This window comes from Castanea sativa, chromosome 9 (assembly GCF_040712315.1).
Source record: "Castanea sativa cultivar Marrone di Chiusa Pesio chromosome 9, ASM4071231v1".
Lineage (NCBI taxonomy): Eukaryota > Viridiplantae > Streptophyta > Magnoliopsida > Fagales > Fagaceae > Castanea > Castanea sativa.
The window spans coordinates 28,386,742-28,400,279 of NC_134021.1; the positions used below are offsets into that span (position 1 = coordinate 28,386,742).

Genomic DNA, 13,538 nt, shown 5'->3' on the forward strand with positions numbered 1-13,538 from the left:
AGCAATCCTCTCGTACCAAGAGCATGATTGCCAATAAACCATAAGTTCTCTCAAATATTTAAATTTTCCTTAAACCACATTCTAATACATCAAAACCATGATAGATCAAATTCTAAAAAGGATATTCTTCTAAAAAAATCTAAAAAGGATATAATCTTTTATTCAAAAATTATAAAAATAAAGAATATAAAAATAAATTATAAAAAAGAATAGTAGAGAAACTAGGAATTTCCCTAACACACACTTATGGAAGCAAACTTGGCTTTTGGATAATTAGAATTTTTTGGTTCAGCGTTCAAATGCCAAAATCACAGTTATATTTTCCAACTAAAAATTTAATGTGTTGGGTAAAACTTTAATGCTCTGCATTTTCTACCCGCAAGTCCAATTTTTCAAGTTTCCACATTGTATTAGAAGACTATCAATGCCAAAATGCACAATTTGGAACCCATGCTTTCATAAATATGAACATTATAAAGTTCTGTCCTCTCCTAAATTACCCTCACTTATTTGTCAAAATACTCAATATTACCCATTGCTTTATATACTACCCGTCAAACATATAAAAGCTTGACTCTCTCTCTCTCTCTCTCATGGCTGAGTTACTAGATTGTAGAACATATGTTATCTTCCTCGAAATGATAATTCTCTCCCTTTAATAACACATTATTGGTAGGGCTAGTGGTTTTTTTTTCTTTTGGAGTGGGGAAACACTGTCTCTCTTGTCCGCAATTTGTGACTTACAATTTCACTATGGGCGACTTTCTAAAGGATTGGAAGAAGCTCTCCCTCACAAACACAGAAGGAGCAAAAGTCAGTCTGAAGAAGTGCAAAAACTTGAATAATCAAGAGCACGTCCTTGCAATAAAATTCATGACCAGAAAAACTCACAATGTCAAAACAATTGGCCGAACCTTTAAACCTCTCTGGAGGGCCCAAAAGGATTTCAAAATCCGAGAAGCTGGTGATCACACTTTGCTATTTGTCTTTGAACTAGAAACTGATGTAGAACGGGTTTTGGCAACTGAGCCCTAGTCTTTCGATAAACATTTGGTCGTTTTTCAACGTTATGATTTCTCAATTCCTACGAGGAGCTTAAGGTTCACCACAACAACTTCTGGGTTCAAATACACGGGTTGCCAATAAGTATGCTTGAACCCGAGACAGCTATAGAGATTGGCGAAACTATTGGTACTGTCTCTTTGTCTGAGCACGTGAATGAGATGATTGGTGGAGATTTTCTTAGAGTTAGAGTGGAGATCGATGTCACCAAACCACTGTATAGGGGTCGAAAGATAGCCATCAACGACTCAGAGGTAGTGTGGGTCTCCCTAAAGTACGAAAAACTCTCGAACTTTTGCTATTGGTGTGGTAGGGTGTCTCACTCAAACAAAGAATGTGAAGTTTGGCTAGCGAGTAAAGCAACTCTTAGGACTAACCAACAGGAATATGGAGCCTGGCTCCGAGCAGTGCCGCATAATCCTAGGAAACTCACTTTCACTACGGTAACGAGGATGGGTGATGGTTTTGGACGGTCCCCAACAGAAAGCCGGAGGAAGCGATATGCTTAAGTCAGCTCATCTCAACATCGAGCCTCCGACGACAATTCCAATCAACTCCAAGGTGGTGACACCCTAGTCGATGACATGGTAGTTCAAAAGTCTTCACCCACGAATTCCACAGCAGTTTCTCCACAGAGCTTTAATCAGGATGTTACAAAATTTAATGAGGTAACGGAGGTTAATTGTATTTCCTCAGCTTCACATAGGTAGTTACACGTGTTTGAATCCTAATTGAATGACATTGACTCAGCCATCAAGAAATTTGATTCCCATACTAACTCCATATCCGTAATTGACTCAGATACAAATACTTTGCCAAGAATCAAGGAACTATATGCAAATATTTTTGGAGAAAATAATGACAGCACTCAATGCCCCCCTCACACGAATCTCCCAACCCCACGCAAGTGGAAAAAAATCTCACGTGACTCAGGTAAACAAAGCAGAGATGAAAGTGAAGAAATACAACCTGAGCAAAACAACAAAGAACGCCATTTCTTTGAGGATGGCCATGAACATTCAATTGTGGAGGCTGCTGTGCAACCCTGCCAATCCCAATGAGTTTATTATTTTGGAACTATCATGAGCTTGGGAACCTATGTATAGGAAAAAATCTTGAAGTAGTGGTTCAAGCAAAAGATCCCTCCATGGTGTTTTTAGTCGAGACATGGGCGGATGAAACTAGGCTAAAGGAAATCAAATGCAATCTTGAATTTGAGAACTTATTTTTTGTAGAAAGGAATAACAAAGGGGGAGGATTAGCTCTATATTGGAGAGACTCGATTAATTTGAATGTCAACACTCTCTCTAAAAATCACATAGATGCCATAATTAACAAAACAAAGGAGGATGAAGGGAGGCTCACAGGTTTCTATGACGAGCCAATGACTCACAAGTGGCATGAATCTTAGGCTATGTTATGCCAGTTAAATAATAGTTATAACTTACCATGGCTTTGTGCAGGGGACTTCAACGAATTATTGAGAAGCTCTGAAAAGTTGGGAGGCAACATTAGAAGCCATGCTCGGATGCAACAATTCTGTAATGTGGTGGATGAATGCGGCTTCCTCAACTTGGGTTTTGTGGGATCTCAATATGCCTAGTCAAAACACTTTGCAACTGGATATTTAATCCGGGAGAGGCTTGATCTTGGCTTCGCAAACAATGAGTAGCTTATGAAATTTGCAAGAGCAAAATTCCATATCCTCCCATCAGACACATCCGACCACAAGCCAATTTGTATTATATATAATGGTTTGGAGCAGCCACTTGTTATCAAACCATTCAGGTTTGAGAAAATGTGGCTTTTGGATTTGGGTTGTGCAAGCATTGTTGAAGTCGTGTGGTCACCAAGAAACACAGCTGATCCATCCGAGGAGGTAATGCAAAAAATTGAAAAATCAGGCAAGGATTTGAGCAGATGAAACCGGGTTCATCTTGGGAACGTTAGGAAAAAAAAAAAAAAGAAGAGGAAATTATTGAAGGAAGCCGAAGATCAAGCCATGCTAACGGGTGTCAATTACAGAATTCGTGCCTTGCAGTAAGAAATCAAGGATATCATGGATAAGGAAAATAGACTTTGGTTCCAATGGGCTAAGGTGCTTTGGGCTTCAAATGGGGATAAAAATTCTAAGTTTTTCCATAGTCATGCAACGATGAGGAAAAGAAAGAATTCAATCTTGAGAATCTGAAACTTAGATGGGCAATGGAGAACAAATCAGAATAAGATGGACAGCTGCTTAATCGATTATTTTCAAGAGCTTTTCACCTCAGTTCACATACAAAACTCTAATGCAGGAACAAATTCCATAAATTCCATTATCAGTAACGACATAAATGCCCAACTCTCAGCAGAATTCATGGAATGGGAGGTTCAAGTAGTACTTCAGCAGATGGCACCCTTAAAAGCTCTAGGTCCAAATGGTGTACTCCCTCTATTCTACCAACATTTTTGGAGTTGAACTGGTAATGATGTATCTAAATCAGTTTTAAATTTCCTAAGTTCTGCTCCCTACCTGTAGACCTAAATCATACTTTTATCACACTCATCCCCAAAAAAGAAAAATATTGAATATGCCTCTGAATTCAAACCAATCAGCCTATGCAATGTTTTGTATAAGATTTTTTCAAAAGTCCTGACAAATAGGTTAAGAAAATCCTACCAAAAATTATTACAGAACACCAAAGTGCTTTTACTAAAAATCGACTTATTTATAATAATATTTTGGTAGCTTTTAAGTCTCTCCATAGTATGCAGAAACACACAGGAAATGACGATTTTATGGCTATCAAACTCGACATGAGTAAAGCCTATGACAGAGTGGAATGACCTTACCTTGAAGCTATTATGGCAAAAATGGGCTTCAATGAACAATGGATCAAACTCATTATGCTTTGTGTTACAACTATATCATACTTAGTTCTTGTCAATGGAGAACCTAAAGGAATGATACATCCATCAAGGAGGATTAGATAGGGTGACCCATTACCCCCTTTCTCTTCCTACTATGTATTGAAGGGCTACATGGTTTAATCAGCAAAGCAGTAGCCAATGGTGATATTCAAGGTTATTCTCTTTGTAGAAATAGTCCACACCTAACTCACCTACTTTTTGCAAATGAAAGCCTTTTGTTTTGCAGGGCAACAAATCAGGATTGCCAAAAAAATCCTAGATATCCTGGATGCTTATGCTCAATGCTCGGGACAACAAATTAAAAAAAAGCAAAACAACAATCTTCTTTAGCAAGTCCACCATTAAGGAGATGAGAGAGCATATCGAACAAGCATGGGTGTTCTGGAAACCAAGCAATATGAAAAATATCTAGGATTTCCATCTCTTGTGGGAAGAAACAAGAAAGCAAGTTTCAATTACATAAAGGAAAATGTGGGGAAGAAGATCCAACGTTGGAAGGAAAAGATATTGTCTCAAGCTGGAAGAGAAGTATTAATTAAGGCCATGGTCCAAGCCATCCCACCATATACTATGAGTTGCTTTAAACTTCTGATAAGTCTATGCAAGAAATTGAAAGTCTCATTAGAAAGTTTTAGTGGGGGCAAAAGGGTGAGAGGAGAAAAATCCATTTGGTAAAATGGGAAACACTTTGTCAATCCAAATCTGATAGAGGCATGGGATTTAAGGATTTAGCTCTTTTTAATGAAACACTTTTGGCTAAGAAAGCATGGAGACTACTTCATAACAAGGACTCGTTGTTCTACCGAGTCTTTAAAGCTAAGTTTTTTCCTCATTGCTCTGGTATGTAGGCTTCGCATTCCACTTCTAGCTCCTATGCTTGGCATAGTATTTTGAAGGGTCATGATGTTCTTTTAAAAGGAGCTAAGTGGAGAGTAAGGTGTGGTGAATCGATTGGGGTATGGAATTATGCTTGCTTACCATCTCTTAAGCAGCTACGAATATTATCAACTCCTATTGATGATTTTGAAGAAACAAGGGTGTGTGAGTTCATAGATCCAGTGTCTAAGCAATGAGATTTGGCTTTGCTGCAAGGATTGTTTAGCTCTCAAGAGGTTGAACTAATTACAAGCATTCCCCTATGTCACAACCATGTTGAGGACAAGCTAATTTGGCCATATACACATTCAAGTATATACACAGTGAAATCCGGGTATCGTTTTCTCATCAATGAAAATTCTGCTTAGCCCATAACTGTGAACCCAAACCATGGTAGAGAAGTTTGGAAGATAATTTGGGGCTTGAATGTTCCAAGCAAAATAAAAACTTCCTATGGCGATTTTGTAAAGAGGCTATCCCTGTCAAGCAGAACTTAAAAAGAAGGAAAATCATCCAGGATGACGAATGCGACCATTGTAACTTGCGTGCTGAAAGTTCATTACATGCCCTTTGGGAATGCCCAGGAATTTCTTCGGTCTGAGATTCAGTTCCGGAGCTGAAGTTCCATCAAGCTTAAAGGCTCTCCTCAATCACTCCATGCCCACGTAGAGGGCTAGAACCTAAACTAGCTAGCTATTATTCTATGGACAGTGTGGCATTAACAAAACTAGTTGAGAGTGTCGACCATCGACTACCCCATCAACCTGGTAATCAAGAACGCCCAACAGACCCTTCAGGATTTTCACCGATCCAACAATGCAACCCTACCTTAGTTCCCAGCTCATGCTTCTCCTCGAACTAGATGGAGGCCACCACCTGCGAACATGCTTAAGGTAAATTTTGATGGGGCAACTTTTAGAGATATTGGAAGGGTAGGCATAGGTGTTGTTATTCGTGACTCTGCTGGACAAGCAATTGCCTCACTCTCCGAGCAGGTTCACCTCCCACACTCATTTGATATTGTTAAAGCCTTGGCTATAGCAAGAGCAATTTCCTTTGCACTTGAACTGGGTTTCTCTAGTTTTATCCTTGAAGGTGATTCAGAAGCTGTAATAAAAAGCCTTACGACTGAAGATGTTTCCCCTTTTGGTCACATTCTAGCATTGGCCAAAGGAAACACAAATTCCAGCTCCGGTATTTCTTTCTCTTACATTCACAAGCTTGGTAATTCTATTGCTCACAACCTAACTAAACATGCTAGACATGTTAGAAGTTTTTTAGCGTAAATAGAGGATATTCCTCCACACCTATAATCTGTACTATCAATTTATTATGGCTAATTTTCTTTAATGAAATTCTTTAATGTTTTCTCAAAAAAAAAAAGATAAAAAAAAGAACTAATTGGAACCCACAAATTGCCTCCTTGTTGATGCACATATAATATCTTCAAATCAACGAGCCAATCTTCATCTACTCGTAGAGGGAATGAGAGAGAGCGCAAGAGTTCTGGTTTCTCCTAAATGAGGATTGGATGTTAAGTTGCCTACAAAAACTGTCATGATACTTATTACTTACCCAGGATCTACACTAAGTTGCGTTGGGTCAGGCCCAATGACAAACGCTCCTTTATCTTGGGCTAGGCCGGTTTACTAACAAATGAATATCCCATTTCCATTATCATCTTGCATTTGCTGCGCCCATTTTCATTGATCTACAATACCCTTTTTTTTTACTTTTTTTTTTTCAACTGGCTAAAAATATTACTACATAAATTCCAGACTCCTCCCTCTGGGCTCAAAAAGAGGTCCTTGCATTTTTTTTCGTACACTTAAAAAGTATGAGAAGGTGCCATTTGACTCAACTCATTGGGAGCATCTTCGATACTACTTTGAGTAGTTATATTATTAACTTATTCAAATAAGAAACATTAAACAACTAGATTTTCATCCACATTCCGTTTGATTTAATGGGGTCATATCTTTTTTTTTTTGAGAGGATAATGGGATCATATCTTCAAGTAGACAATTAGACAATAAAAAAAATTTCATGTTATATATAGGAAACAAGCCAAATTAAAGAGAGAGAACGGTCTTTTTTTTTTTTCCCTTTTTTGTTGTTGTTGTTGTGACTTGTGAACGCTAATGTTATGATTCAGACAAATACCAATAAGGTGCAAGAAGCTGTGGGTATGAAGTTTGAGGAATCTCGGGCTGCTGCAGAAGAGGAATTGAAGGAGTCCGATGAGGTTATAAGCCTTGTCAAGATTCGGTTGGGCACACAAATAATAATAATATTTTGATTGCTTCTAATGTTACCGACAGCCTTATCAATAAAACTTCTTAGTATCTGTTTGGATATGGACCACGCGACTGCGTTTTGGCTTTTTTTTTATTTTTTTTTATTTTATAAGTGGGTTTCAGCCTTTCAGTGGGTTCCGTACACTGTTCACGGGACCTATAAACCTCGTTTTTCAACAAAACTTTCATTAAAAATAGGTCACACGACACTATTCACACATTTAAAAATTATTTTATTACAATATTTTCAGTTTTCAGCAAAATAAGCGGTATCTAAACATACTCTTAATCTTATCAATAAAATAAAAAAGAAAACTTCTTAATCTTTAAGAAGCGTAGTAGAATCATAGAAAAACTATTAGGAGATTGAATTCGGATGTAATACTTTATTTCTACATTACTGTTAGCTTGTTTAATAATTATCTTCTTTTTTTTTTTTGTGCTGATTTTGTTGAGACACTGTATTTAATAAGTGAAGAATGAAAAATTAAACAAGAGTATTATGACCCAAATTTCCTTTCTTTCTCTTATTCTTGGATGCCAGTCACTTCAAATATGATTAACTCATCCATCTTACACCTTATTCACATTCATTACCACCATCACTACCATGACTATCGTCACCACCACCATCTACTGTTGTCGTCACCACCATCATATTTATTGCCATATAGCCACCCCCACTAGCACCCACCACCACCATGACACTATCTCTATCTTTTGCACCAACACCAAAACCACATTTATGGCATTTTGTGGGTTTCAATTAACTCAACTAGTAAAGTCTCTGATGCTTGTATAAGAGATTTAAGGTTCAATCTCCGCTTATACCAAAAATTGACTAATATCATGGTCTAATAATAAAGAACTATTATTAAAAGCAGATGTCATAGATTGAAACTCTCTAAAAAAAAAAAAACCTTTGTGGCCTTTATCATTGCCACCACATCCACCACCACTACACTAATTATATAAAAGATTAATGATTTTTCATGTAAATCAAATAATATAAATTGTTTTTGAAATCATTTCAATGTTGTAACTAATTACATGAAATTGAGTCATTATTCAAAAAGTATTTTTCATACGATACATTCTCCACAAAAAAAAAAAAAAAAAAAAATTACCTAAACAAATGAAATCCTACTCCACTGTTTTTTTTCTTCATAACATTGCAAATTACAACATTCTCAATCATGTGTTTTCCCACAATGAATCCTTATGTACCAATAATTATCTTATACGTTAGATTAATGTAGCTTTCCTACACTACATGGGGACACCAAAGAATAAAAATATTTTTTTTATCCTATATATTCCACTTTATACTCAATTAATTACAATCTACTATATGTTTATTATTTCTTCGTTATAAACTAACCAAAAATTTCAAAATTAGAAGAAAAAAAAATCAAACACATGCTAAATTGTAATTAATATAAAATAAAATACTCAAAGTAAGATAAAATCTTGCATTTACCATTAATTTAACAAATCCCATATAAGTTGTAGAGAAAGCCCTACGAGACTCGATTGTGTAGATTGTGATTGAACGAGGGGTAGTGTGAGTGACGATATTGCACATGATCTCCATTGAAAATGTTGGTAAAATGAGTTGTCATTCCAAATCCTAATATGTCATGTAATGTAAGAAACATAAATTTGTGAAAGACAAATGTTGGAGCAAAAGCTGTCTTTGTAATCATCTTTCCTTCGTATAGAAAAAAAAGGAGAGGTTTTGATTGGATTTCCCAAAGTTTTATTGATAGAAAGGGTATGGGAAAGAGGAAGATAAAGAGACCTTCACTCAAGGAGCAAAAAAGAAGCAAAAGAGAGTTAAAAGCGTTTCCACCCACTCAACCAAAAAAAATGAAGGAGCACGATTAAATGAAGGTGCCCCAAATTTCTTTGTAAAAAAGAGCACCCATCAGCAAAAAGATGATGTTACCCTTGTTAACCAATGCTTTGCTTTTTATATAGCAATGATATATATCCCATAAGTGGGAGACGCTGGAGTTTCAACGGGTTTTTTTTTTTTTTTTTTTTAAATCTTTTCAAAAATAATTGAATTCCAATGGGGTATTTCATTTCATTATCCCATATTAATAAAGGTACTCTGAACATTGACCCCAGAAAAAGTAATCATGAAATTTATGAGGCTGTGCTTTGTTGGGAATGGAACAGCTTGCTAGATCCGCCTAACTGAATCAAAAATTGGTTGTATTTTTATTTTCCACATTTAAAATTAAAAGAAAAAAAGGAATATTTGAAGCAAATCGAATGCTATTCTTTTTAATGACAAGTATGGCCATGGTGGTAAAAGTTGTACTGATAGCTGACCTCTATATATAAAAATAAAATCTAATTCATTTTTATTTACCTAATGGATCAGAAAACATTGATATTTTGATATTTAGTTATACTTTTCTTCTTCTTCCTCTTCTTCTTTTATGCCCTAGTTTAGTAAAGATCAAATTTCATTTTAAACTCCTAACACTTTATCCCAACAAATAATTAAAAAAAAAAATCATTTAAATCCTTCAAGTTTAGGCCACTCATTACTTCAGTGCTCGAAGTTCTAATTTGTCAGTTTCATCCTCTAATTTTGCAATTATTGTCAATGTGACCCATTCTTCTATTGCTATTAAAATTGTCATTAATCTATTCTAAAACGATTTTTTTTTCCTTCTAATTTTTAACACATAAAAAAGGCAAAGAAAATGTTTATCTTTTTAATTTTCTTTCTGGCTGGTTTCATTTTTCTCTAACAAACCTCACATTGACTGACGATAAAAGAAAATTCACCCCTCTTTTTTTTTTTTTTTTTTTTTTTCATATTTCTATGTTTTGCTCTTTTTTTTTTTTCATTCAATTTGAATAATTATGCAAATTAAAAAACACTGTTTTGATCGAAGAATATTATAATTGTGGATGGTCATGTGAGTGACTGCGGTTGATGGGCAATATTGTTGAATTGATGGCGTGGGTGATTTTTGTCATTTGCAGTCATATGCGTGTTTAGGTTTACATGAGAGAGGTAACCATAGAGAAAATAAGAGGTGCGATGGTGTTAGTCACCTACAGTGGTGGGGTGATGGCAACAGTCATAGTAGTTATGGGGTGTGTGCGTGCAAAGAGCCTAGCAAGTGTGTGCTAAAAGCCTAGTTCTATTTTTTTTTCTTTCTAAACAATAACTTTCAAAGTGTATATATATATACTTTCAAAGCCTAGTTCTATGTCCTCGAGAGATCCTCTCTGGATTCATTCGACTTGTCCCTTGACAGACAGGATTGGCTCGAGTGGGAGGACCCACCTGTGTGGGTACTCGTAGATCCGTGACCATGGGATAACCCTTCATAATCCCTCCTTCGATGCCAACCTCTCATCTCAAGCTCTAATTCTTTTATCTGCTTCCGCAAGCTCTCTATTTCACAGTTGCGGTCACTCTGGTACAACGGCTAGAACACGTATGAAAAAATCCTTTCTCCTGGGGAGGAGACCTCGTCCAAGTCCAAATGAGTCTGTTGCCCATCTTGCCAAAGATTCTGCTCTCGTTTTTGCTCCCTCTCTATCCTCCTTTGGGCCCGAGATGAGCCCCTTGAGCAGTTTCCCCCTGACCCGACTAACTCCTGATTTGCATGTGAATCCTCCATTCAAGACACTGTTACACTAGCTCTAGGCCTTTAGGTGAGTAGGAGATTCTCACAAATGATGTCAACTGTGAAAGCTCAGCCCAGTACTTCGTAGATTGCAGGCCAAGATTCCCAATGATGTTGGCTCTTGTTAGGCAATTGTGGTGGTTTGGCCTAGTGTATCCTCTTAATGACCCTTGCTTTTTCGTGCCGAGTAGGGTTCCTCTTCTTCCCAATCTTAATACTTTTTTCTCTCTATCTCTCGTGTTTATCTCTCTCTCTCCTAAAATTTCCCAACCCCCTTTTCCTAAGTCTCCTTCCCCTTAGAGCACTCACATCAGTGGGTGCAAAATTGTGCAAAATAGAAAAAGATGCAAAATTTACACAATATTTCCTAAATTTGCTCCGCATTAGTCCGGCTATTGTTGTGTAAATATACACATTTGCTATAGTAATCATGCAGATATGTACAATTATTGTAGATGTATATGTTACTATTTTATTAATTTTTTCTCTCACATCTGCTCTCATCAGTCTCTCTTTCCCCACACTCCCAACACTGCCTAACCACCACACAACCCATGACATTCCAATCACAAAATCAACCAAAAACAAAGAAAAATCAAACCAAAAATCATTCCAAACCCAAAATCAAACCTTAAATGAAAAACTCAACAACTTAGAACCCAAAATCAAACTTTCAACAAAAAACCCATCAACCCAAACCCAAACTCAAATCGAAGCCGCCATCACCACTGCCATGGAGAGCTTGCTGCTTTCTTTGCTCGTGAAGAGCTTGCTGCTACCATTAGAGAAGAGAGAAACAAGTGCAAGATAGCTACGAGAAAGGAAAAGATCAAAAATTAAAAATTAAAAAAAAAAAAAAAAGAAGGGAAAGGAACGGGGGAGAGGAAGTAGAGAAAAGTGGGATTTTGTGAGATAAAAAAGAAAAAATAAATAAAAAAGAGGGTCAGATTAGTGGTGGGGGTTAAAAGTGTTTTAGTGGTGGGGTTTAAAAGTGAGGGGAAATGAAGCTTCCTTACTTGTAAATATCTCCACAATATAATTTAATTATAAAAGAATTATAATTGAGTTTTTTTTTTTTTTTCAAACAAAGCATGATTTTATTTGAAATTTTATTAAAGTCTATATTACAATTTTTAATTCAAATCAATGCCTTTTTTAAAAACTAAAATCATACTAATTGTAAATAATATATATATATATATATATATATATATATATATATATATATATATATATATATATATATATATATATCTAATGCGTAACCCTGAAACGACACACCAAAATATTTCATTAATGACTGAATGATAGTCAAAGACACCGATCTATCGACTGTCGCCGAAGCCATTATTTTGGTGGTCTGGCCACCAGTGCTGGCGGCACGGTTGTTGACACCTCATTTTGCAACCCGTATTTAACCTCACTTGGAGGGTAAAAGGGTAATTTTGACTTGAAAATATGCATCTTGATTCTAGTCATTAGATCCTTAATCTCATTTCATCAAAATGATCTTGATGTTGTAACGATTAAATCGACCGATCATAAGCCCTAATCGAACCACCAGATTGAAAGTTATCATCAAATCAAGTTTTAATGACTGAGATACACTATCACAAATTGAGTCCGACTATATGTGATTATGAACAATTGATTTCAATTGGTTATATGTATAATCAATTTGAGATCAATGATGTGTCATAATTCGATTGGTTAGGACTACATTTTATGGTAGGGTTGCACACACCTAATTAACTAGATAGTTAAACATTAATCATTCAATAAGTAATTTGTGCAATTATCTTTTAATTAGGGTAAAGTTGGAACTAATTAGGTCTGAAATGGGAGTGATTGGAGCCTATTAATGTTAATTAGAAACTAATTAGGAACCTATTAATGTTAATTGTGCTGAAACCATTTTCAAACAAATGACCTCTACTCACTATTTCATCGATATCTCTCAGAATATTTTGAATCTGTGAATGAGTTAATTTTCCTAGAAACTAGACATCCGAGACTTCAATTTGAGCATAAGAACGAGACAATTCTGATCAGAATTGAGTTAGATATGATTTTTCGAAGTTGGCTTTACAAGCTGTTACAGCAGCTACGGGAAAACCGAATTTTGGATTGCTCCTCACTCCCACCAATTTCTATATTTAATGCTCCAAATTTCCCCCAAGGCTAAAATGAGGTCTAGGTTCATGATTCTTTGTCAACCCTCATTAATGGCCTTCCATTCATATTTTCTCCACCACTACTATATAAACCCCCCTCTCCTTCATTCCAAGACACAAAAAAACTCATCTCTTCTCCTCTCTTGAGTTCTAGGAAGTTGAGTAGTCTTGTCATATCTTGGCCTTTTTGAGACTCAAGGTATTGAATGAGACTCGCTCTTCCTCTCCTAACTCTTCTTTTCCTCCACTCTTTTGGACCTCCCGCAAGAGACTCCTCATCCACCATATAGATCTTGCATGAAGGTATAATTTCTTTCTCTAACTTGTTTTTTGTGTTGCTATGATGAGAATTTAGGATTAAAGCATGATAGTAATTATTTAAATTTTCTTGAATATGTTTGAATGCTCTTAAATGTTCTTATGTGTTCATCACATGTTCATGCATAAACACTAGTTTTGATTTTAAATTTACATCAAAAATATGAAAAACATATTTGTTTAATAATTCTTTCAAATCCTTGAATCTAAGATATCACCATCCACACACATTCACTAGA

The 13,538-nt window shown here is 36.0% G+C and overlaps 2 protein-coding genes across 2 annotated transcripts; both read left to right on the top strand.

The window, feature by feature from the left end:
- The first annotated feature begins 4,347 nt into the window (after nt 1–4,347).
- Nucleotides 4,348–5,048, top strand: LOC142609005 (uncharacterized). The gene is made up of 2 exons (XM_075780653.1): nt 4,348–4,623; nt 4,824–5,048. Exons 1-2 carry the CDS (start codon nt 4,348–4,350, stop codon nt 5,046–5,048), a joined length of 501 nt encoding a protein of 166 aa, XP_075636768.1.
- A 687-nt stretch (nt 5,049–5,735) lies between these two features.
- On the top strand, nt 5,736–7,150 carry LOC142609006 (uncharacterized). The gene is made up of 2 exons (XM_075780654.1): nt 5,736–6,116; nt 7,007–7,150. The coding sequence occupies exons 1-2, from the start codon at nt 5,736–5,738 to the stop codon at nt 7,148–7,150; spliced, it is 525 nt and encodes a 174-aa protein (XP_075636769.1).
- Nucleotides 7,151–13,538: the final 6,388 nt, after the last annotated feature.

Coding starts and splice junctions, on each gene's coding strand:
- LOC142609006 (XM_075780654.1), top strand. CDS start 5,736: ATGCTTAAGGTAAATTTTGATGGGGCAACTTTTAGAGATATTGGAAGG. Junction 6,117..7,006: donor TAACTAAACATGCTAGACAT/GTTAGAAGTTTT, acceptor GTTATGATTCAG/ACAAATACCAATAAGGTGCA.
- LOC142609005 (XM_075780653.1), top strand. CDS start 4,348: ATGGGTGTTCTGGAAACCAAGCAATATGAAAAATATCTAGGATTTCCA. Junction 4,624..4,823: donor GTTTTAGTGGGGGCAAAAGG/GTGAGAGGAGAA, acceptor TCTGGTATGTAG/GCTTCGCATTCCACTTCTAG.